The sequence below is a fragment of the Neoarius graeffei genome, chromosome 9 (genome assembly GCF_027579695.1).
Source record: "Neoarius graeffei isolate fNeoGra1 chromosome 9, fNeoGra1.pri, whole genome shotgun sequence".
Taxonomy (NCBI): domain Eukaryota; kingdom Metazoa; phylum Chordata; class Actinopteri; order Siluriformes; family Ariidae; genus Neoarius; species Neoarius graeffei.
This window is the reverse complement of record NC_083577.1, coordinates 75885374-75909155: the sequence shown is the minus strand read 5'-3', so window position 1 is coordinate 75909155 and position 23782 is coordinate 75885374. Positions and strand designations below refer to the sequence as shown.

General features: G+C 40.8%; 1 protein-coding gene across 1 annotated transcript; it reads right to left on the bottom strand.

Annotated features, from left to right (window-relative positions):
• Nucleotides 1-1912: 1912 nt before the first annotated feature.
• Nucleotides 1913-23380, bottom strand: LOC132891353 (lactase/phlorizin hydrolase-like). Its single transcript, XM_060928866.1, has 17 exons — nt 22744-23380; nt 21444-21511; nt 21274-21357; nt 15575-15668; nt 10935-11013; nt 10087-10777; nt 9355-10000; nt 7534-9090; nt 6927-7195; nt 5481-5771; nt 5113-5311; nt 4610-4812; nt 4403-4509; nt 4166-4297; nt 2666-2889; nt 2241-2477; nt 1913-2142 (listed from the first exon to the last, which is right to left on the bottom strand). Exons 1-17 carry the CDS (start codon nt 23378-23380, stop codon nt 1913-1915), a joined length of 5748 nt encoding a protein of 1915 aa, XP_060784849.1.
• Between the last annotated feature and the right edge of the window lie 402 nt (nt 23381-23782).

Genomic DNA, 23782 nt, shown 5'->3' with positions numbered 1-23782 from the left:
GCCCTGAAAAAGATTTATATAGTACTAATTAGATCTGTACTGGACTATGGATGTGTGGCGTATGATTCAGCGGCAATAACGAGCCTAAAGAAGTTGGAGGTGATCCAGGCGCAAGCCCTGAGACTGTGCTGTGGGGCGTTTAGGACGTCCCCAGTAGCAGCACTTCAGGTGGAAGTGGGAGAAATGCCCCTAGAGTTGCGGTGGAGGCAACCGATGATGCACTATTGGGTGAACCTCAGAGGGCACTCAGTTTCTCTCCACCCCACAGTTGGCACCCTGCAGCCGTGTTGGGAGAGTGAGAGGGCAAAGCAAGAGTGTTTTGCATGGAGAAGCGGTAGCATAGCAGAAACGATGCTCTTCACCCAGAAGCAGTTCTCCCCCAGTGTGGCATTATCTGTTACCCCTCCATGGCTGTTTCCAACGATTTCAGTGGACTTCAGTATCCTAGATAAAGTAAGGTCAAGCAAACCACCTGCAGATGTAAAGCAGGTCGTGGATGAAAGACTAAGAATATTTTATGGCTCTTGTGTACCAGTGTACACCGATGGTTCAAAAGATCCCAAGTTGGGTAGCACAGGATTCGCGTTTGTTATCCCATCTCTGCATATCTCAGTACAACAGAAGACATCAAATAATCTGGCTGTGTTTACAGTGGAATTATTGGCAATTCTAGCAGCTCTCCAGTGGCTGGAAAGTGTCCAAGTGATGGAGGTGATAATATGCTCTGACTCAAGCTCCTCACTGAAGGCAATTGAATCTTTCAGGTCTACTAGCAGACAGGATTTAATAGTTGAGATTTTTGAAACCCTGTACAGGCTTCATAAAAGAAACTCAAAGGTCTCATTTATGTGGGTTCCAGCACATAGGGGTATAGGAGGTAATGAAGAAGCTGACCAGCTGGCTAAGCAGGCAGTGGTATCTGACAGCCCTCTAATGAACGTAGCTTTAAGTAGATCCGAAAGTAAATCAATCATTAAAGAGTACTTCATTAAAGAATGGCAGGGATACTGGGAAAGGGCAGTTAAGGGGAGGCATTTGTTTACCTTGCAGGAAACAGTGGGTTTAAGGGGACGGGTAGCGTTGGGAGGCACAAAGGAGGAGAGAATCATCACCCGGCTTAGGATAGGTCACACCCAGTTAAATAAATCACTCCATCTTATTGGAAAACACCCATCAGGCCTCTGCGCGCAGTGCAATGAGCAGGAGTCAGTTGAGCATGTCTTAATTCACTGTAGCAGGTATGCATTACAAAGGAGACACATAATTCATGAACTCAGGATTCAGTGAAAGGAACTTAGTCTTAAGAACATCCTCACAGGTATCAGACAGAAAACACTTAACTTTTCTTAAAGAATCAGGTTTATTGGAAATGCACCTAAAATGTTGTGCGCCACCCGCCCATTAAACAACAAAGAAGAAGAAGACATCTGGTGACTGTTTTGAAGAAGGCGGAAGTGTTCGTAGTAGAAGTAGTAGTAGTAGTAGAAGTCGTCGTCGTAGAAGTAGTCGTAGTTGTAGTAGAAGTATTAGTAGTAGGAGTATAAATATTAGTAGTAGGACTAGTAGTAGAAGTAGTAGTAAAGTGCTATTGCTACAGCATTATATGTGAGTCTAAGAGCAGTTAGAGACATCAATAACCACAGGCAGAAAGTAATCATAAAAAGTCACTTTTACACTTTTCACATTTTTTTTATTATCTGTAAGCAAATAAGTTTTAATCACTAAGTTACATTGCAAGTAAAAGCAAAGAATGAATACTAATATAAAGAAATGCAACAATTTATCACTTGGCAAGAAAAATCCTCACAGTACATTTTTCTGGGATATACACATTTATAAACCAGCTTTACTAGACTTGGAAATTGCACCAAAGTTACCATGGAAACAACCCTAGAAACAGATAAGAGTGTTATCAAAATTTCTTCTGAAGGCTTATCTGTTCTTGCATGGACTCTTTTGTTTGTTTTTTTGACTTAATGAATCGGTAGGTCATGAAAGCAGCTGCGATCACACCTATGAGGGTGAGACTGAGAAGGACATATAGGGCCACCTCAGCATTTGGAGCAGATACCTCTAAACCAAGAAATTTCACCCTTGTGGGCTGCTCTGGAGATGGGGAAAGTGTGGGGGGTGAGCTGGTTCCTGTGGTAAGAGTGACAAGTATAATGGTGTTAGTATAATATAGTTGCTGAATTTTGTAAACTTAATTTTCAAATTGCATTTTGGTCATTTGTGATCACCTTCAAATCCAAGGTTTTGACATTCATGCGGTCCCGCTGAAGGATCTGGGAAGCCATTGCAATTGATAATGGTGGCATAGTGTGTGGCAGATTTCTTGGCTATACGTGGCAGGGATGGGTCTGAGCGATTCACGTAAAATAAGCCAAATTTCTCAGCAAAACCAGTGGCCCACTCCAGATTGTCCATTAAAGTCCAGGCTGTATAACCACGGATATCTACTCCATCCAGCAAATAAGCTAGAGAGATAAAGGTGAAATTAAAATGCAATATCACACCCTCGTGACAAAACACTGTGTTTAATATTTAATTCAGTTCACCCCAGATTAACATCTTATCAATAAAAAGATAACACAAACAGTATGTAGATAATAGATAAACATGCAGCTTGACTCATGCACATAAAAGAACGTATCGCTGGTTGTACCTTTCAAAGCCTGATTAATGTAGTTTTCATAGTAGTAGATTCGGTGAATGTCATTCAGGTCCATGTCTCCTCTTTCAGAAACGCCATTCTCAGTAATGTAAATAGGAGGGTTTCCATACTGTTCCTTGATGAAGTTCAAAATTATTCTGAATCCAGCTGGGGTCATTTTCAACCAGCTTGATCCGGAATCCAGCCATGAGCGGTCATGGATAGTTCCCGCCCCCCTTAATAATTGAAAGTGGAAGTGAAAAAATTGTTAAAACTTGGTCTTTGTTTTTAAAATACATTATATGGCTAAATGCATGTTAACACCTGACCGTGACCAATATGTGCTTGTTGAACATCCGAGTCCAAATTTTGTACCCAATTTGCTGCTATAACAGGCTTCAATCTCTTGGCAAGGCTTTTCACTAGATTTTAGAAAGTGGCTGTGGGGATTTTCTTGATTCATCCAGAAGAGCATTCGTGAGACCAGGCACCGATGTTGGGCGAGGAGGCCTGGTACACACTGTGTTCCAATTCATCTCAAAGGTATTCAGTAGGGGCCGGCACAGTAGCGTAGTGGTTAGCACTGTCGCCTCACAGCAAGAAGGTTCTGGGTTCGAGCCCAGTGGCCGACGGGGGCCTTTCTGTGTGGAGTTTGCATGTTCTCCCCATGTCTGCGTGGGTTTCCTTCAGGTGCTCCGTTTTCCCCCACAGTCCAAAGAGATGCAGGTTAGGCTAATTAGTGGCTCTAAATTGACCGTAGGTGAATGGTTGTTTGTCTTTGTGTCAGCCCTGCGACGATCTGGCAACTTGTCCAGGGTGTACCCCGCCTCTCACCCATAGTCAGCTGGGCTAGGCTCCAGTTTGCCCGCAACCCTGCACAGGATAAGCGGTTACGGATAATGGATGGATAGTATTCAGTGGGGTTGAGGTCAGAGCTTTGAGCCATGTCTTCATGGCCCTTGCTTTGTGCACAGAGGTACTGTCATGCTGGAACATGTTTCAACTCGATCCCTTAGTCCCAGTGGAGGAAAATCTTAATACTACAGCATGCAAAAACATTCTAGACAATTGAGTGCTTCCAACTTTGTAGCAACAGTTCAATGAAGGCCCACATATGAGTGTGATGGTCAGGAGTCCACATACTACTAATAAGTTACATTTATATAGTGCCTTTCTCAAACTCAAGGTCGCTTTACATAGGTCAAAGAAAACAGAACACACACAAAAAAAAGTTGCTAAAGAGTGGTAAGTTTATGCAGTGGTGGAGAAGGAGAAGTGTTCATGAAACAGAAAGGTTTTGAGATGAGATTTGAAGAAAGGAAGGGAAGAGCAGTCATGGAGGGGTTGAGAGAGGGAATTCCAGAGCTTGGGGGCCATGGCGCTGAAGGACTTGCCACCCAGGATAGAGTCTCTGGTGCGGGGAGTAGCAAGGAGATTATGGCTGGAGGATCTGGGATTATGACTAGAGGATACTATGTATTAGCCATATCATGCATGTGATTAGCCTGTTACCTGTCTGCATCATAGTGTTGAAGGTTCTTGTAATCCAAGTTAAAAGCCAGCACAGTGGTATAATGATTGAACCCAAAGTAATCATAGGTGCCTTTTATCCTTTTCACCTCTTCTGGGGTAAATTCTGGAAGGCTTTATGGACAAATGTTGAGATACATTATGTTTAAGCTTTGTCTGTCTATGTACCTGTTGGCTATCAAATAACTGTCTCAATAATTTGACTGAAATGTGTTTTACCGTGATTTGGACAGTCCAGCAGCCAAACTTCTCTCTCGAATTCTAGTCTTCATCACCTCATTGTAATCGCCATTAAATACAGGATGAGCGAACCAGCCAATCTGGAACTACATTCAACAATGAGAAATGGATCATAACTGTGACAACTCAGCAGTACAGTTTCACAGAAGTGAGTCACTGTTTAAAATACTTCTTTGTAAGCCTTACCGCCACAACACGCATGGCTGCATCATAATCCTCTTGTTTGTATGGGTTTCTAGGCTGTGCCCAGTCTGAGTTGATGGTGATACCAACAATGCCACCTTGTTTGGCTCTGTACTTGTCATTGTACAGATGCCAAGCTTCAGCATGGGCCTTAAGGAGGTTGTGAGCCACTATATAAGGTGCTGTGCCAGGCCGAAAACTTATACCTAAACAAAGAACAAGCAGCTCTGCTTACAGTCAAACCAAAGTGTTACTGTCACTTGTCACTTGTATAACAGTGTAGCATTGCAGTGCGAACTTGGAAATCACTCTGAACATTCTCTAAAAACAGATTTAAATAACAGCTGTTGAAATAAAAAACAAAATATTTCCAAACATTATTTGTGTTTCATTCTGTCCTGAAACTACACTTTGCATATGCAGACAAGGTAAACCTGTGGTTTGTATTAAAAGGCACAGCAAGCTTTTAATTTAATTCATAATACAAACTTTTAATGATACTTTACCTGGTGCAGCAGTGCCGTAACCATGCCCAATATTTGCAACATTATAGGGTTCGTTAATTGTGATCCAAAACTTTACTTTGTCTCCTAAATTACTGTAGACAACATCGGCATAGTCCCTGAACCTTTCAACAATGGTATCATTCTCCCACCCTCCAACATCCTGCAAAGCTTGAGGAAGGTCCCAGTGATACAATGTGATCTGTTAGTATAGAAAAATGGAAAGTTATACATGGAGCAAATCTTTTAGACCACATTCCCCCTCCCCCCAACCTTTAAAATAAAACATTTAACCAGAAGTGCAAATGTTCATACTTTACATTAGGAATAATAATATTCAAAAGTTTAAAACAGATTAAGGTTTTATTCACCTGAGGCTTTATGTTGACCGCCAAAAGTGCATCCACCAGTCGGTGGTAATAATTCAATCCTGCCATATTAATTTTTTTAGTAGTTCCATCAGGCAGAATTCTTGGCCATGATATGGAGAAACGGTAGTGGTTGACTTTGAGTCTTTTAAGTGCTTCAACATCCTCAGTAATTTTATTGTAGCTGTCACAGGCAATGTCCCCAGTATCATCATTTCCCACTTTAAGAGCTGTGTGTGCAAATTTATCCCAGATACTCAAACCTTTTCCATCTGCTCTCCAGCCTCCCTCAATCTAAGAATTGAGAACAGAATGAAGAAAATGAAGAGGTTTAATAAGTCAGAAAACATGCATCGAGACAGATAGACAGAGACAGACAGACAGACAACTTTATTACTCCCAGTAGGAAATTCACAGATTACAGCAGCAATCCAGAAAGAAGACTAGAATGTGCAAACAAGAGTGTACAGAATAATAAAAACAAACATATTCTATACAAAATTATAAAATATAAAACTGGACATAAAGTGAGTATAGCCTTATCTACTATACCAGACCTGGGCATTTTACGGCCCGCGGGCCGCATGCGGCCCTTTAGTTCATTCTGACCGGCCCGCGTAAGGTTAATTAGAAATTCCAAAATAAATGTATTTTCTAATTTTACCCCATGCATGGACTGAATGTGCATTGCTTTTATTTTGAAGTTGTGTTCAACAAAAACGCAATGCGCGCGACATGAACATGACATGAAATCCCCCGAAACCTAATCCCGCGATAACTACTTCCGTAATTTGTCCAGACCAACCACAAACTTGTACGTCATCCTTCAAACGGTCCAGCCAATCACATATTGTGACGTCACCAGCAGGCGCCTGAGCCAATCTGATACCTACACCGAATCGACTGATGATCATCTGTCAGCTGTGCTTCACTTCTCCACCTCAGACATTTAATCTGACTTTGATGCACTCGGTAAAGACCAACAGAGACTAGATTTCTCTCACTGAACAAATAAAAAACTGAAAAACACCAAATGAGGTGATTAGACTACAAATGTGGGCATCATTATTATAATATGATGTATCTTGTTTGATATTTGGAGTAGAAAGACAATATTGTGATGTCTTTATTGTGTTTTGGGGTGAATGTGACTGAAAAAAATATGTTACAAACGTTCACATTTTGTTAACCATTGTTTTGGGAAATTTGATTGAATAAATGAAATTTTTTGTAAGGCGACCTCGTTTTTTTCCATACTCTTACCAGTCTTAGCAGCTTGTAAAAACAATGTTATTTATTGTTTTATATAAAGAAATACAATTAATATTATGCAGAATTTAGTTCAGCCTTTTGGTCCGGCCCTCCACAAAATTTTCTGTTTCTCATGTGGCCCCATGGAAAAAATAATTGCCCACCCCTGTACTATACAATACTGTGATACCAGGTTACCTGATAAGATGCAGTAGCTACACTCCATGCAAATCCTTCACGGAAATGGCCATACAGTGGCTTTTCTTCATTTGGTAGTGGAAAACCATTGTCTCTCATGACTTGATAATAATAATGAGCACTGCGTTTCGGAGTCCTTGGCCTCTCTGGGTCTTGAAAATCCACATGGTGAAGCCCAAAGCCAACAGTGTAACCATTAAGCCACTCAAAAGAGTCCATTAGAGACCAAGCTGTATAACCCTTAAGTCGCACTCCATCCAAGTTGTGTGCTAATAAAAGACAATGTCAAGGTTTAACCCTTTGGTGACTGACCCCTTGAACATGGTTCCTCCAGGAACGATGACGTTTCAGTCGTCAAGACAACGGAAAAACTAAAATACAAGAGCATTTTGTTTTGTGCACAAGAGCATTGTGACGTATCTTTCTGTTTTTGTATTTTAGTTCTTCTGTTGTCTTGACAACTGAAAAGTCATAGTTCCTGGAGGAACCATTTTCAAGGGGTCAGTCACCAAAGGGTTAAAAATCTAATTAATTGTTTGTTGAATATCACTTACTTTCACGTATCAATAGATATGCATTATTTATATAAATTGCAATATTACCACACCTTTAAGAGCCTCATCAATGTAAGTCTTGAGGAAAAATATTCTTTCTGTGTCATCAACCATTGTTTTAGTATCTGTAGCCACTCCATTCTCATTTATGTAAATTTCTGGGTCACCATACTCTTCCTTTATCCAGTTAAGAAGTCTTCTCAGTCCCCAAGCTGCTGCTTTTAACTCTTTTATTGCAGTGTTTTGAGAGCCTGACACATCATCTAGAGCAAGGTCCCGATCATACTCATATGACTGAGGGGAAAGTCTAGAAGTCACATGATATGCCACTTTGCTTGTGTAAGCGTTAATGCAAAAGACATCAGCTGTGCCTTGGATATAAGTTTTCTCCTGCTCAGTAAAAGATGGCAACCTGGATTCAGATAAGCCTTGAATCTCACTCTTGTTACCCACATGCCACTTCATGGCATCAGGATAGTCTCCATTTTTAAAGATGGGATGAGCAAACCATCCAAGCTGGAATTGGAGAGCTCGGTCAGCAGCCAACACCTCTCGAGGTGCATTTACATCTAGAGGTTCAATCCAGTCAGCATTCAAACTAATGGAAACCAGACCATGTTGTGTTTTCCGGTATTTTGCATCATATGTGTGGTATGCTCTAGCATGAGCCTTTAAAAGGTTATGTGCTATCCTATAAGGGGCATCTGCAGGTTTCTTGATACTGGGGGGGAATGCTCCCAATCCATAGCCGAACCAGGCAATTGTATGGGGTTGGTTGAAGGTCATCCAAAACTTCACCCTGTCTCCAAATGTTTCATAGCAGAAGTCACAATAGTCATTAAATATATCAATCATAGTGACATTGTCCCAGCCATTGATGTCTTGAAGAGCTTGTGGAAGATCCCAGTGATAGAGTGTCACCATTGGTGTGATATTATATGCAATTAAACCATTTATTAATTGGTTGTAATAGTCAACTCCCTTTTTGTTTAAGGAATCTCTATAACCACTTGGAAATATCCTAGGCCAGGATAAAGAGAACCGATAAGTCTTTATTTTCAGGGCTCTCAACATGTACAGATCTTCCTCTATTTTATTATAACTGTCACAGGCCACATCACCATTGTCATTGTTTAGAATGTTATTAGGTTTGTGGGTGAAATTGTCCCATATACTAGGCCCCTTCCCGTCAGCATTCCAGCCACCTTCAATTTGATAGGCTGAGGATGAAACACCCCATTGGAATCCTTCTGGAAATGTCCCATAGTAATAAAGCTTCTTCTGAAATCTGGACTGATGTGAAAACTTCTCCCAAACAACTTTTGATTTTGAAGGAACTTCAGATGGTGGCAAGCTAGGGTGCCCTGAACGTTCAGTTCCTTTACCAGTGATTTGTTTAAAAGGCTTTGCACTCATTTCCTTAAAGCCATTTATTCTAATCAACTGGGATAAGTAGTAAGCTGAAGCTTTTGGGGTTCTGGGTCGATCGGGATCCTCAAAGTTCACAAAATGGAGTCCAAATCTTTGGCTATAGCCTTGAGGACCCTCAAATCCATCCATTAGTGACTGTACAGTGAACCTTTGCACCATAACACTGTCAAAGTGGATAGCTGTATTGACAAATTCAAGAAATTAGTTCAGGTTGCTTAAAATAAGTGCACATAGTTGAACATACAGCTTACTAAAAAAAACACACCTTCACTACCAAGTGATTATTCAATAGTAAAATTGTCTGGAACATGCTAAAACATTTCATTATCTTAAACTAAATTTTGTGACAAAGGTTTTGGTACAACGATAATAAAATCAAGAAAATCCTCATTTTTTGCTTAATGCTTACTCAATTGTCCCATTGTAGTGAGCTTAATAATTACCTTTCAAGGCCTCATTGATGTATGCCTGAAGGAAGTCTATACGCTGTGTGTCATTGAGCAAATCCCTCTTGTACTCGGTTGGCATTCCATTTCCAGTGATGTAAATGGGTACTTTGGTGACTGATGTATATTCTGTAGCAATATAGTTCAGTAAACGGCGAAGACCCCATGGCACAGACTGAATTTGGCTTGATGCTGTGGTGGGCCAATTTGGATCAATATGAGTCTGAAAGTCCCCAGTGCTATCTGGTCCAGGGATACAACTACCTCTGCTTTCACTGACAAGGCGAGAAGTGTGGTGATTTAGCCCAAAAAAATCAGCTGTACCTTTAATCCTCTCTTTCTCAGGTCCTGTAAAGACAGGGAGCCTGGCCACCTCCTTACCACATTCAGCTTTCTTCTTATCAATCTGATTCCTGAGCAACACTGGATAGTCTCCATCTATAAAGATAGGGTGAGCAAACCATCCTAGCATGAAGTTCAGGTAGCGCTCTGCAGCCTCTACATCCTGAACACTGGCAGAATTGTTTGGTTCAGCCCAGTCTGAGTTGAGAGCAATGCCCACTCTTCCACCCTGCTTCATCCGGTATGTATCATTGTAGACATGCCAGGCCTCTGCATGAGATTTTATCATGTTGTGTGTTGCCTGAAAAGAACAAACAGGTCTTGATATGCTCTCCTTTTAAAATGTTTTCAACAACAGCTTTTGTTCTGACAGATTGTCAAACCTACCTGGTAAGAAGCAACAATTGGGTCTTTGATAGATGGAGGATGTTCGCCTGTGCCATACCCAGAGTTGCTAACCATCCAGGGACTGCTGAAGGTGTTCCAGGTCTTCACTCGGTCCCCATATCTGGAGAAGCAGAAATCAGCAAAGTCTTTGAATGCCACCACAATTGACTCATTGGTCCAGCCTCCATGGTCTTGCAGGGCTTGTGGCAGGTCCCAGTGATGTAAGGTGACTGTAGGCTCTATACCTGAATGAAGCAGTGTGTCAATCAACTTGTCATAATACAAGGCTCCTTTTTCAAGTAAGCTTTCTTTTTGACCTGTGGGGAAAATTCGGGCCCAAGAAATAGAGAACTGATAATGAGAAGAGAGCATGCCCCGAAGCAGGTACACATCGTAGTCCACCTTGTGGTAGCTGTCACATGCAAGATCAGCAGTCTGGTTATCAAAGACTTGGTAATCATGTCCAAAACGGTCCCAGATAGTCTCCCCTTTTCCATCTTCAGACCAGCCACCTTCTACCTTGAATGACTCAGTGGAGATTGCCCATTGAAATCCAGTTGGAAATGAGTCATTAAGGAAAAGATCCCTCTCAGATGTACTCTGAGTTTTGAATTTCTCCCACACCTTTTGGTAAGAAAATGCAGATATACTTCTCTCCTTGCTGACAGTCTTTTGGTCATCACTCTGCAAACTGTGCAATGTAAATGTACAGTTAGGGGTACATATAAGCAATGGAATGTGTTGCAAACATACTTGTTTCTTATACTGATTGATCAATTATGTATGGTCTCAAAGTCAGAAGTTGACAGTGAATTGTCACTTTTGTAAATTTATTTTTCTATATTTACCTTGTATATCTCTCACTGTGCTCTCCAAACAGGTCAGTAATATCGCACCCCACAATGTGAAACTCTGGGTATCTTAAAACTGAAAAATTGAAACATTTGTTAAGGTCTCTCTCACATACATCTACCAGTGTATTAGAGCCATTGTAGGTAAAGAAAATGGAGCTGATGTGGGGGGTAATATTCTGAGAAATATATATATATATATATATATATATATATATATATATATATATATATATATATATATATATGCTATTTACCAGCTTAAAGGTGGGGTATGAGATTTTGGAATAACGGTTCCCGCAAGCCATATTTTGAAAAGAAGCACGCACGCCCTCGCCATGCTCCCAAACCCCGTGTCTCCACCCCTCCTCCCCCTTATAAAGCCTGAGAAAATCAGCTTTTATAACGGGTGTCTATTGCGTTACACACCAGTGGAGCAGAGTGTAGAGAGCTTGGAAAGATAGCTCAAACTTTCTCATTTAAACTGTGTTTTCAGCCCCAATTTTCACTCCACACACAATTTTCTCAAAAGTAGTAGCCACACTTGTCCTGATTCACACAATGTGTCTACCTACACGATAGGACTTACAGTTTTTGAATGAGAAGCCTGAAAGTGAGGTGAGGACAGGCGCGCAGCCACATAGACTGCCATTATAAACTTGGCAGAAAAGTCACTCATTTTTAACTCGCTCTAGTGACCTCATTTATTAAACTACAGACAAAAAAATTACATCAGTGTGTTCAGGAGATCCTTGTGGCACTCACTGTGAAAGAATTTTGTGAATATCTCCTTCTGTTTTCGTGTAAATCCCCGTTGTTTGGAGGGAGCACACTGAGAAAATCCTGCGCTCTGTGTGACACTCTGCTCGCTCTCTCACACACACACAAGGGCCGGGCTGCTCGCGGGCTTCAGTCTGATTGACGTGTCAGTATCCAATCATTTTGAGGTGGTACCTCGATATGATTGGATGGCGTTTTTCCTTTATTTTACACTGTAGACTGGATTAAAATATTTCGTTTTTGGGTCAAACCTTCTATTGTACTGCTTGCAACATGGGTGTGAGGAGCTTTTCAAGCAATATGGTAAAAAATACTCCTGAAAAAAATCTCATACCCCACCTTTAAGATCGGTCCGTATTGTGAAATACTGTGACCGAAGTCTTGAAAGTACTGAGCGAGGCCGAGGTCACGGTATTTCACCATACAGACCGACCTTAAGCTGGTAAATAATATATTTATTTTTTTCTTTACCAAATTCTAACAGAAAACGAGAGCGCCCGAAAGGGAAAACCGAGCCGAGCCGCCATTTTGAATCCTCATTCACGGCTGTAATGCAAATTGCTTTCTCCTCGGTATACAAGTGCACTTCCATGGCAGGAAAAAAACTACATTTTGCCGCCTATGTAGTCCCCTATTTATACAAAATTGAGTCATTCAGGATTCAGCCATGTTTTTGCTCATGCAATGAGCTTTATTTTTTTTCGCGGTCCGAATCCTGCGCTCTGATTGGCTGGCGAGCGGGTCCGTATCCTATGGTACGGACCCCAGTTACAGACCCCAGTTACAGACCTCTGGCGACTCACTCATTCACAACAACAACAAACATAGTAGCATTTTTTGTCACCATTTATCTTTTTTTTAATAAGATTTATTTATAAGATTATCAAAAATCTTATAAATTTTTGCCAGCATTTCTCAGGAGAATAGCATTAATTTTACAGCATGGATAGCGATAACGACAGCGTTCACAGCGAAAGCGAGTTTTACTACCCTGAGGAAGAAGAAATAAAAGAAAACATTTCAGGAGAAAGCTAAAAACCTCTAACTGTTGCTAACGCCGAGCAAAAACATGGCTGAATCCTGAATGATTCCCATTTGTATAAATAGGGGACTACATAGGCGGCAAAATGTAGTTTTTTTCCTGCCATGGAAGTGCACTTGTATACCGAGGAGGAAGCCATTTGCATTACAGCTGTGAATGAGGATTCAAAATGGCAGTTCGCCTTGGTTTTCCCTTTCGGGCACTCTCATTTTCTGTTAGAATTTGGTAAATAAAAAAATAAATATATTATTTACTAGCTTAAGGTCGGTCCGTATGGTGAAATACCGTGACCTCGGCCTTGAATACTGACCTCGGCCCAGAGGGCCTCGCTCAGTACTTTCAAGACCTCGGTCACGGTATTTCACCATACGGACCTCCCAGCTGGTAAATAACATATACGTATTTCCGAGATTAAAATGATAAATTTGCGAGAAAATCTTGGAAATTCTGAGGAAATAACTCAGAAATTCCAAGATTCAAAAGTCTGAGCTTGCATCTGAGTTTGCATATTTCCATACTATTCATACGTAAAGAGCAGTAGGTATGAATACTAAGTAGGCATTTAATAGTAGTTCAGCAGTACCTAGATGATCTACTACATCATGCATGCAAACATACCACACTATGCTACACTACGCTGTCCCATAATTCAGCTGGAGCCTCTGAATAACCAAAGAAGAAGAATTTCCCCAGGAAAAATAGAAAGAATATCTGTCCAAATTTGGTTTTCAATAGCCCTTTTGGTGCAGCGGTGTTTAAATGTATCAGGAATCTTTAAACATTTCTGTCATTGCAGAAAAAAAAATGATTTGGTGGCATACATAGAGGATAGTACATGGTTGCACGAAGATATGAAGTTTATCTTCAAGTGGTGAATATATTCACGGAGTGAACAAAGCAAAGGATTGGAAATATTTTCAACATGAGAAGATAAACTTCATATCTTCACGCCACCATGTAATGTTCTTCATATTATATGGACACATCCAAAAAAAACCCCAAAAAACCAGCAAGTTAATCAAAAGCATTTTAATTTTGATCCAGTTTGCCATTTTGACAACGCATGTCTAGTCAGCTGGAAAACACTGGGAGTGACGTCATCAGAGTGAAATATCGGGAAATATGTCACTCAGTTCCGCGATGTATTTCGGATAAAAAATGTGAGTTTTTCGACACAAGATAAACTGCATATCTTCAAGCCAACGTGTGATGTTCTTTTTATGATAGCTATATACACATTCACAAACAAAAAGTACCCAAATTTATTAAAACAATTCATCGATTTCCTCACAAGTGACATATAGAGATTTATGTCACGGTTTTGGATTGCCATGTCCTGGATGTAGCTCGTATGAAAAATATGAGTGATGTATTTCCCAGTAAAACACTTGTGTCCCTATAACATATGGGTATATATTTGTACATACTGAGAATTCAGATGCAGCCAGAAATCCCAAGAATAAGAAGTCACAAATTTACCAGGAAAACAACAACAGCAGCAACTCTCAAGCTTCCTGGCTGCAGTGCATTCTGGGAAATGTAGTAGGGAAAAAATCTATTAGCACTTTATTCTTTTATATTGCGTAATTGAGGAGGAACGACTGTATATCCTAGAACACTCGTCTCAGCTGTTTCAAAGTAATGGAGATTTGGGCAGATGAGAAGAATTCACGCACTTGCACAATAACTATACATTTCTAAACAGCTAAGACTAAAAAAGGACACGGATAAACAAACGTGGTTTATAGACTCATCTCCTGTCATATCCATGAAGTGCAACATTCAATCACGTGCTTCCCGGCTGCAATGCATTCTGGGAAATGCAGTTAAATCTCTTAGCACTTTATTCTTTTATATTGTGTGACTGAAGAGGAAAGACTGTATTTCCTATAACTCTTGGCTCAGCCGTGGCGTCTTTGGTGTGATGATGTTGGTCCAACGTTGCAAAGTGAAGCAATCTGATTCCTTGACAAAAAAGCCCCACTATTTTTCCAGGTTTTTAGTCTTGTAATTTGTGGGTTTTTTTTTTTAATCTTGGAATTTATCAGTATTTTTCTCATGAATTTGTGACTTTTTAATCTTGAAATTTCTGAGTTTTTTTTTCTCAGAAATTTATGACTTTATAATCTCAGAGAATATCTGATTTTTTCCTCATAAATTTCCAACTTTAATCTCAGAAATTCTGAGGGGTTTTTTCTCAGAATATTGCCCCCTCCCTCATCTCTGTATTTTTAACCTACAATGGCATCATAGACATTTTCAAAAGTCATGTCGTCTTTTGAAAATGTATTTCAATACCACGTATCCATCAGGGTCGCACAGGAAGCTGGAGCCAATCTTTCTCCAGCTGACTGTGGGTAAGAGGTGGGGTACACGCTGGGCAAGTTGCCAATCTATCGCAGGGCCATTACAGAGATGATCAACTGTTCACACTCGCATTCACACCTATGCACAATTTAGAGTAGCCAGTTGACCTAATCCGCATGTCTTTGGACTGTGGGAGGAAACTGGAGCACTCAGAGGAAACCCATGGGGAGAACATGCAAACTCAACACAGAAAGGCCCCCGGATGGCCATAAGGTTCGATCCCAGAACCTTTTTGCTTTAAGGTGACAGTGCTAACCACTGTACCACCGTGCCACCCCAAATCACCTCACGCAAGGTGATAAATGTTATAAAGCCAGAGACCTTTGGAAGAGCTGCTAGATAAGTAATCTGAACCCTCATCACTTATAAGATATAAATGATATGTAATGGGGACATGATCTCGTGACTGCTATAAGAATGATTACATAAAACATGCAGGGACTATTACCTTCAAGGACACTACTGAGAGGTTGAAAACTGCTGTCAGCACATTGCTTTATGGTCATCTGATACATGAGAATGTTTTGTTGACCAGTGATTTCCTGAAACCATACAATTCATTTATTTAACAACTGAACAAAACAATAGTTAAGCAGTGCTATACAGTATACCATATATAACACTATTATGTATAACATTCTTGGACACAAATTCAAATACAAATACTGGCTAGACAAGGATTTTAAGATCGCTACCTTGTTGACAGTTTCAGCGTGAATCTTCCACCTTCCTCAGAACTGTCACCAGATGTCAGGTGGTGACGTGCCTTATCAGCTGATGTTACATTACGGAGGCATGAACGTCCTGTCCGATTTGACAGGTAGTAACATCAGCTGATAAGGCACGTCACCACCTGACATCTGGTGACAGTTCTGAGGAAGGCGGAAGATTCACGCTGAAACTGTCAACAAGGTAACGATCTTAAAATCCTTGTCTAAGAAACGAACTTAAAAATACTTAAACAGTCAGACATAATGAACTTCCACTACATACAAATACTGGCTGTCACATATTTAGGACTTGTAACATTTTTCAAATAACAAGGAATCCTTGTCATCCTTGTGGTTATCTGCCAGGGGCAGTGTGAAACACCTGTACTGTATAATGTGAACACTGTCAAGAGGAATTGCACATTCAGATAACCCTCAAAGGTGCTCAAAGATAGCCACCACACTCAAATGTACATGTGGAGAAAGTGCATGGTGATGCTCAAGTCAAAGCAGCGCAAGCTTCCTCAAACAGCACAACTCTAAATAAGGCCCATGAGGAAGAGATACAGCACCCTCCACAATTATTGGCACCCCAGTTAAGATGTGTTAAAAGCCTTAAAATTGCAGAAGCATAATCTCACACTGAAAATTGTAGAAAAATGTAACCCTTAACTCAAGTGAATAAAAAAAAAAATTTTAAAATCCCTGACTAAGAAATAATTATTTTTCATAAAATCACCTGTTCCACAATTATTGGCACCCATAACAATTCCTAGAAATGTAATGTAATTGAAGCATTTCTGTCATTTCTACTGTAGTTGATAAAGTTCATCAGAGTGTCTAGGAACCTTTAATTAGTAATTCATCACATCCTGTTTCCCTGGGGTATAAATATGATGTGACACAGAGGCCTATTTCTCTTATCCACTCTTCAACATGGGAAAGACAAGAGAACACACCATTCAAGTAAGGCAGATGTGTGTCGACCTTCATAAGTCAGGCAATGGCTACAAGAAAATAGCCGCTCGCCTACACCTGCCCCTATCTACAGTCAGAAGAATCATCAAGAAGTTTAAAACAACTGGAACAGTGGCAAACAAGCCTGGACAAGTTTATCTTGCCACCACACACAGTGAGGAGGATGGTAAGAGAAGTAAAAAGTTCTCCAAAGCTCACTGTTAGAGAATTGCATCAAAGAGTAGCATCTTGGGGTCACAAAGTCTCCATAACAACCATCAGGTGCTATCTATATGCCAACAAGCTGTTTGGGAGGCATGCACGGAAAAAGCCTTTTCTCACTTACAAGCATAAACTTAAATGTCTGGAGTTTGCTAAGCGGTACTGGAACTTCAACTGGGACTGTGTGCTTTGGTCAGATGAGACCAAGATAGAGCTTTTTGGCAACAAACACTCTCATACATCACAAAAGATGAGTATGCGGAAAAGCACCTCATGCCCACTGTGAAGTATGGGGGAGGATCGGTGATGCTGTGGGCCTGTTTCTCTTCCAAAAGCCCCAAAGGAACCTTGTTGGGGTGCATGGCATCATGAACTCTTTGAAATACCAGGACATTTTAAATCAAACTCTGGTGGCCTCTGCCCGAAAGCAGAAGATGGGCTGTCACTACGTCTTTCAGCAAGATAATGACCCTAAACATGTGGCCAAATCTACACAAAAATGGTTCACCAGACACAAAATCAAGCTCCTCCCATGGCCATATCAGTCCCCAGACCTCAACCCAATTGAAAACCTGTAGGGTGAGCTGAAGAGGAGAGTGCATAGGAGAGGACCCAGGACTCTGGATGATTTAGAGAGATTGTGCAAAGAAGAATGGTTGAATATCCCTCTCTCTGTATTCCCCCATCTTGTGAAATGTTATAGGTGAATATTAAGTGCTGTCTTGTTGGCAAAAGGGAGTTGTACAAAGTATTAACATCAGGGGTGCCAATAATTGTGGCTTACATGATTTCATGTAAAATAATTATTTCTTAATGTGGGATTTTTTTCCCACTGAATAAATGCACTTGAATTAAAGGTTGGATTTTTCTCTTTTTTTTTTGCATTGTTGTCCTATATTATTAAAAAAAAAAAGAATTTATTAGAAGCCTAAGAACATATATTAACGAGGGGTGCCAATAATTGTGGAGGGCGCTGTATCATATTAGACGTTAGGCATCCAGCCCATCTATACACCATGGTGATTCTTGGACAAGGGACCCCCCCATGTCTTTCCTTCATAAAACATAACAGGTCTGAGAACGAGATGATTCTTCAGTTGGTGATTCGACCTGAAGGCCCAGGTAAGCTGACTGAGGTCCCATTTACACCCCGCATTAACATACATCGTGGGTGATCGGCTCACAAGTGGACAGGACTAAGTACAGGCAAGAACGGGGTTGAGCGTGTCTCAGAGAAGCACTGTGATCTGATCATTCAAACCACATTTGGTGGTGGTCTGGGATGGATATAGCCACATCACATTTTTAGTATGAACGTGACCACATGTTGATGCATCCCAGACAGGAAGGAAGGACCAATGAATTGACTTTGCCCGAGCCAGAAACTTTGTAATCATTGTGAGACTGTTTGGAAATCATACTGAACAGCAGAGCTTTCTGCCATTAGGCTAATGGATAAAGCAGATGCTATAACAGCAGAGATGAAAGAAGCTGCTTTTCAGAGCTTTATTTATCTCATCTCTCATTAATTTATAAGTTTCATGAGCAGACCACATGATTAAAATGCCAGGTGTGAACAGCTATGTCTTTGCTTCCTTGAGATCCAATCACCCAGGAAGCATATAAATGGCAGGTGTGAGTGGGGCCCAAGTGTTCCAAATCTCATTCTCTATTTGGGGCTGTGTGGGGAAAAAAGCTGCCAGTGTGTTCTGATAACAACTGGAAGCCATAATTAGGACTTAGGTCTTGCTGGCCATATTTTGGCAATATGTAGGACCCCATAGCCTAGTTGCTGAATCCTGTGCAGGATAAGAAATACTGTGAGCAGTCATGGGCCAGGGCCAGTTCTGGATGTGTCCATCTGAAGAGATTCTGTGCATAGTGAAGGGAGCCACTGAAACTAGGGCTGCACTAATGTTTATGGTGATGTCTCAGAACCAGCAAGAAGAACTTGAGGACAAGATGGACTGCCCCCAATTCCAGCTGGTCAATGGGTTCTGACCTAACAGAGGAGCCACACTGCTCCCCAGGCTGCAAGGAATGTCTCTCTCTCTCTCTCTCTCTCTCTCTCTCTCTCTCTCTCTCTCTCCCCCAGATAATAAGGTAACACTCCCAACCAGGCTCCTTTTGTTTGGAATGCTCTGTGTATGAAGCAAACCAGTTTTTAAGCTCCTTTCCCTGAGACAAGGACATTTTGATTTTCAACATTTGGGATCCAGCCATAGACTCACAACCAACTTTTGAAAGCCTGTAGATCCAGCAAGCATTATTATGAGTGGTGAGAAGTTTTGAGTAGCATTCGCATGTCAAGAGGGACAGAACATCATCCTCCAGTGACTTCCTGCCCCTCTTGAACAGTGAATGCTACTCAAAACCTCTCACCTGGCTCATTGCTTCATTATCATAGGTTTGCTGGAGCATTTCAAGGTTCTCCATTGCCAATCGCAAAAACTTCGCCTCTCACTAGATAGTATCAACAACAAAGCTCCATCCTAGACGAAGCCAGAGGCATCCAGCATGGTATCTTACAGATCTTGACTTTGCAGATGACCTTGCTCAAATATCAAAGCTTGTCATGAATGCAGAATCACCTTTACAGTCGCTTGAGAAGGCAGCAAGACTAGTGGGTCTATACTGCAATGAAAGCAAAACAGAGTACATCTCCACAACCTCAAACCCTCATGAGCTACAATCACTCTCCGGTGCAAGTATCAAGCAAGTCGATGACTTCAAATACCTTGGGTCATACGTTATTGATTCCCAAAAGGACATGAAATCTTGTAAGGCATTAGTTAACAAGCTCAACAAGATATGAACTCTAGCCTCACTAACAAGAAGAAGCTCTATCTGTTTGAAATGTTGATTGAACCAATCCTGCTTTATGGATCTGAGATGTGGACACTAACAATGTGTCAACAACAGTGGCTAGATGGGACATACACTAATCTACTTCGATGTGTCCAAAACATTGGTCAGAGCACACCACATGTGAGCAGATATATGGCAAACTTTCCCCGATCTCCCAGAAGCTGACAAAGCGCCGTCTCCAATTCACCGGTCACTGCCAACAAGCAAAGGGTGAGATCATTCAATCCTTCCTTTTATGGAAACCAAGTGGCCCTGTCCATTCAAAGAAAATGACATTCCCAGATGTGATTGCAAGAGATTTGGGAATTGACAGGGCGGATCTTGCTAATGCAATGATAGACCGGAGGGTGTGGAGTGAGGTTGCTCAGGGCATCTCGACCGGAATGGCCAAATGATGATAATGCAAAACCTTGTGCATTGCACAAATGCACACATTAGTTATCACAAAAACACGCATAACACAGGTCCTGATGTTGACAGCGCAATGTCACATGACATACTGACTCACGAGAGTTACAGCTCACTCCAACTGCATGAGCATTACCTTGCCTCACTCCCTTGGTTCACAACAGGAACAGTCTCAGAACCTTTTGATTGCACCTCATCCAGTAGCTTGAAAACCCTTGTAGCGCTAAGCAAAGGTCAAAGTGCAAAACTCTGAATTGGAATGCCTCTCCTTGGAAGGTAAAAAAAACACTAAGTGAGACATTTCAAACTTTTTTCTAGACTTTTTGTTGATGGGACATGGATGCTTGCAGAGCCAGGGTAAAAGTCTGTCAGCTGAGCGTGCCATTTCAACATCTTTGAGATGCTCAGTGCGAAGGCTTTTTAACATAACTATGGGATAACCCAACTATGGGATATGTTGTGAGGTGCAGATCAGTGGAAATCCAACTAATTTAGCCAAATCAGCAATGAACAGTGCATGGTATGTCAAGTGAAAGATAGCTGTATAACAATAATGCAAAGTCTTTTTATTGCAAAATCTTTACCTGCCTTTGGTGGAAGGTATTTAGTCTTGACACAAGGTGGTACCAGGTGTTTCACATAGTCCCTCTTTATTAGAAGAGGTATAACAGAATGTTTAAATTTTAGTGTAAACCTAATCATTGCCATATAGAGATGCTCCGAATGGTTTGATTAACTAAACTAGCTATTAAATTAGAAGTTTGCAAATCATTAAAAACTGGTTGAAGTTACGGTTGTCATCAAAAACAGTGAAGGTTTTTCCCCACAATCATGCAAACCAATTGAGTATCTTAGAAAAACACTGTTTAAACTAGATGTCATTAAACATGTAGTGGTGTGTTGTTCAATATCAAATTCAATTTAAAGGTTTTTTTTGTATTTTTGTAATCCTTTGCTTGCTTCCACACAGTGGATAAATTACCTGCATACGTGTTAAAGCTTCTCTCAGACTTCCTGTGGATTTGCAGTTATATTCCATGCGCACAGACAAGAAGTCGATATTTTTCTAAATAAGAGACAGCAAAGCAATTCTGATGAAAGTTTATCCATTGAACATACTGATTGTTGATAAATTACATTCCAAAATCTTACCATGTCCATCGGAGCTATGTGGTAAATACTGGTGATATCACTTTCTCTCATTCCAATGGACACATGGACTCCTGAAAACAGTCAAATCAGCATATTTCTTATGCTTGTCATGGAATATGACACACATCAGATATAACATGGTATAGGATTATAGCAATAATATTCTGATAAAATTCACTTTAACATAAAAAATAAATAATTAATTTGAGCATTAAGGTGAAAAGTGCTCCTTCAAATATTTGCAAAATAAAAGACATTGTAAAAAAATTTTATAAATAAAACAAAATCTGAATAATATTAATTCCACATAATCTTAGTATGATGCAAACAATGCTAATTAAGGCATTCACTGTCTGAATTAATGTGCTCATGAAGCGATTATTAACAAAATATAATTATGCAAATTACAAAATAATAACTTTTCATTCAAGCATGGGTAAGCCATGGCTCAGTGTTTAAAGAAGCAGCTCTGGGACCAAAAGATTGCTGGTTTGATTCCCTGGACCAGCAGGAATGGCTGAAGAGCCCTTGAGCATGGTACCTAACCCCCAACTGCTCCCCAGGTTTGTTGTACCGGTACATTGCTCTGGAAAAGCATGTCTGCTAAATGCCATGTCAGTGATGAGTCACCATGAAAAAGCATCTGTTCACCAATATTTTTCATGATGCTGCACCATGTATGTTTTAACTCAGGAAAGTTTCATCTCATCTCATCTCATTATCTCTAGCCGCTTTATCCTTCTACAGGGTCGCAGGCAAGCTGGAGCCTATCCCAGCTGACTACGGGCGAAAGGCGGGGTACACCCTGGACAAGTCGCCAGGTCATCACAGGGCTCAGGAAAGTTTTCTTCTAATAATTACTTTTTTATCTCATCTCATCTCATCATCTCTAGCCGCTTTATCCTTCTACAGGGTCGCAGGCAAGCTGGAGCCTATCCCAGCTGACTACGGGCGAAAGGCGGGGTACACCCTGGACAAGTCGCCAGGTCATCACAGGGCTGACACATAGACACAGACAACCATTCACACTCACATTCACACCTATGGTCAATTTAGAGTCACCAGTTAACCTAACCTGCATGTCTTTGGACTGTGGGGGAAACCGGAGCACCCGGAGGAAACCCACGCGGACACGGAGAGAACATGCAAACTCCACACAGAAAGGCCCTCACCGGCCACGGGGCTCGAACCCGGACCTTCTTGCTGTGAAGCAACAGTGCTAACCACTACACCCGCCCCTATTTCAGATAAACAATCATGAAATTAGAAAAAGATAGATATTATGATTTTTATAACTTACCTTTAAACATATTATGGTAGAGTGTATACACATCTGAATGAATATGGAGAACATGTTGAATTTGCACTAAGTCTTTGAGCTCATGTACAGAACTAAATGTGATATAAGTGTCAGCCAGATCTGCAAACTTGGTAAAAACAAAATCTGCATAGTCCTTAAAGAGTTGCCCGACATCTGGGTTTTCCCAGCTTCCATATCTGATCCTGAGGTTTTCAGGGAGTGCAGAATGGTGGAGCTCAATCAAAGGTTTAATGCCTGACTGAGTCAAAAGCTTCATAAGGGTCCTGTAGCAGGTCACCGTGTCTTCATGGGGTTGGCTGGGATCACCAGTAGGGAGGATATTTATCCAGGGAAGGGGAACTTTATAATGTGTCACCCCTCTGTCCTGCAAGTACTGAAAGTAGTCTTGGGATTGTGTTGGGAGACTCTCTCTGCAATCAAAGACATCACCTGCACCTGCAGCTCCTGGTGGCGATATCTGACTGGACAAAGAGCTTCTTTTCAATTCCTTTACAACATGGTTGGTTAAAGGGCCTTCTAAAATCATGAAGTCCTGCAACTCTTCTCCATGACTAAAAGTCCAATAGAAAGGGAACAGCAAAAGAAAGAGAAAACTTCCATTTGTCGTTCTCTTCATGATGAAGTCCTTGATCTTCACCACAGAATGACTTCAAAAATAAATCCATTCAAAGGCTTTTATACACACACACACACACACACACAAACACACACACACACACACACACCACAACATGTGGGGTAAACAATATTATCTGTGTAGCTTATGGCATTTTACTGCATTGATAACAGTAGGTTGACTATGAACTTAGATAAATCACGATCATATATTAATTGTAATTAAGCAATATGAATGATAATGCTCACGCATCTTTATTTAATGACATTGTAAAATACTGTGCTTTTCTCCATTACATACTATGCATTATATCTCTGATTAAAACATATGACTCCATAAAGATATATAGCTAGGCTTATTATGTAATACAAAGGGTATTAGTTATCTGTTAAAAAGTGTCAC

Bases quoted from the DNA above. Each gene is read 5' to 3' on its own strand.
- LOC132891353 (XM_060928866.1), bottom strand. From the start codon at position 23,380: ATGAAGAGAACGACAAATGGAAGTTTTCTCTTTCTTTTGCTGTTCCCT. The intron at 10,001-10,086 runs GTAGGTTTGACA...TGTTCTTTTCAG, and splicing joins CAATTGTTGCTTCTTACCAG to GCAACACACAACATGATAAA. The intron at 4,510-4,609 runs GTAAGGCTTACA...TGTTGAATGTAG, and splicing joins CAGCCATGCGTGTTGTGGCG to TTCCAGATTGGCTGGTTCGC.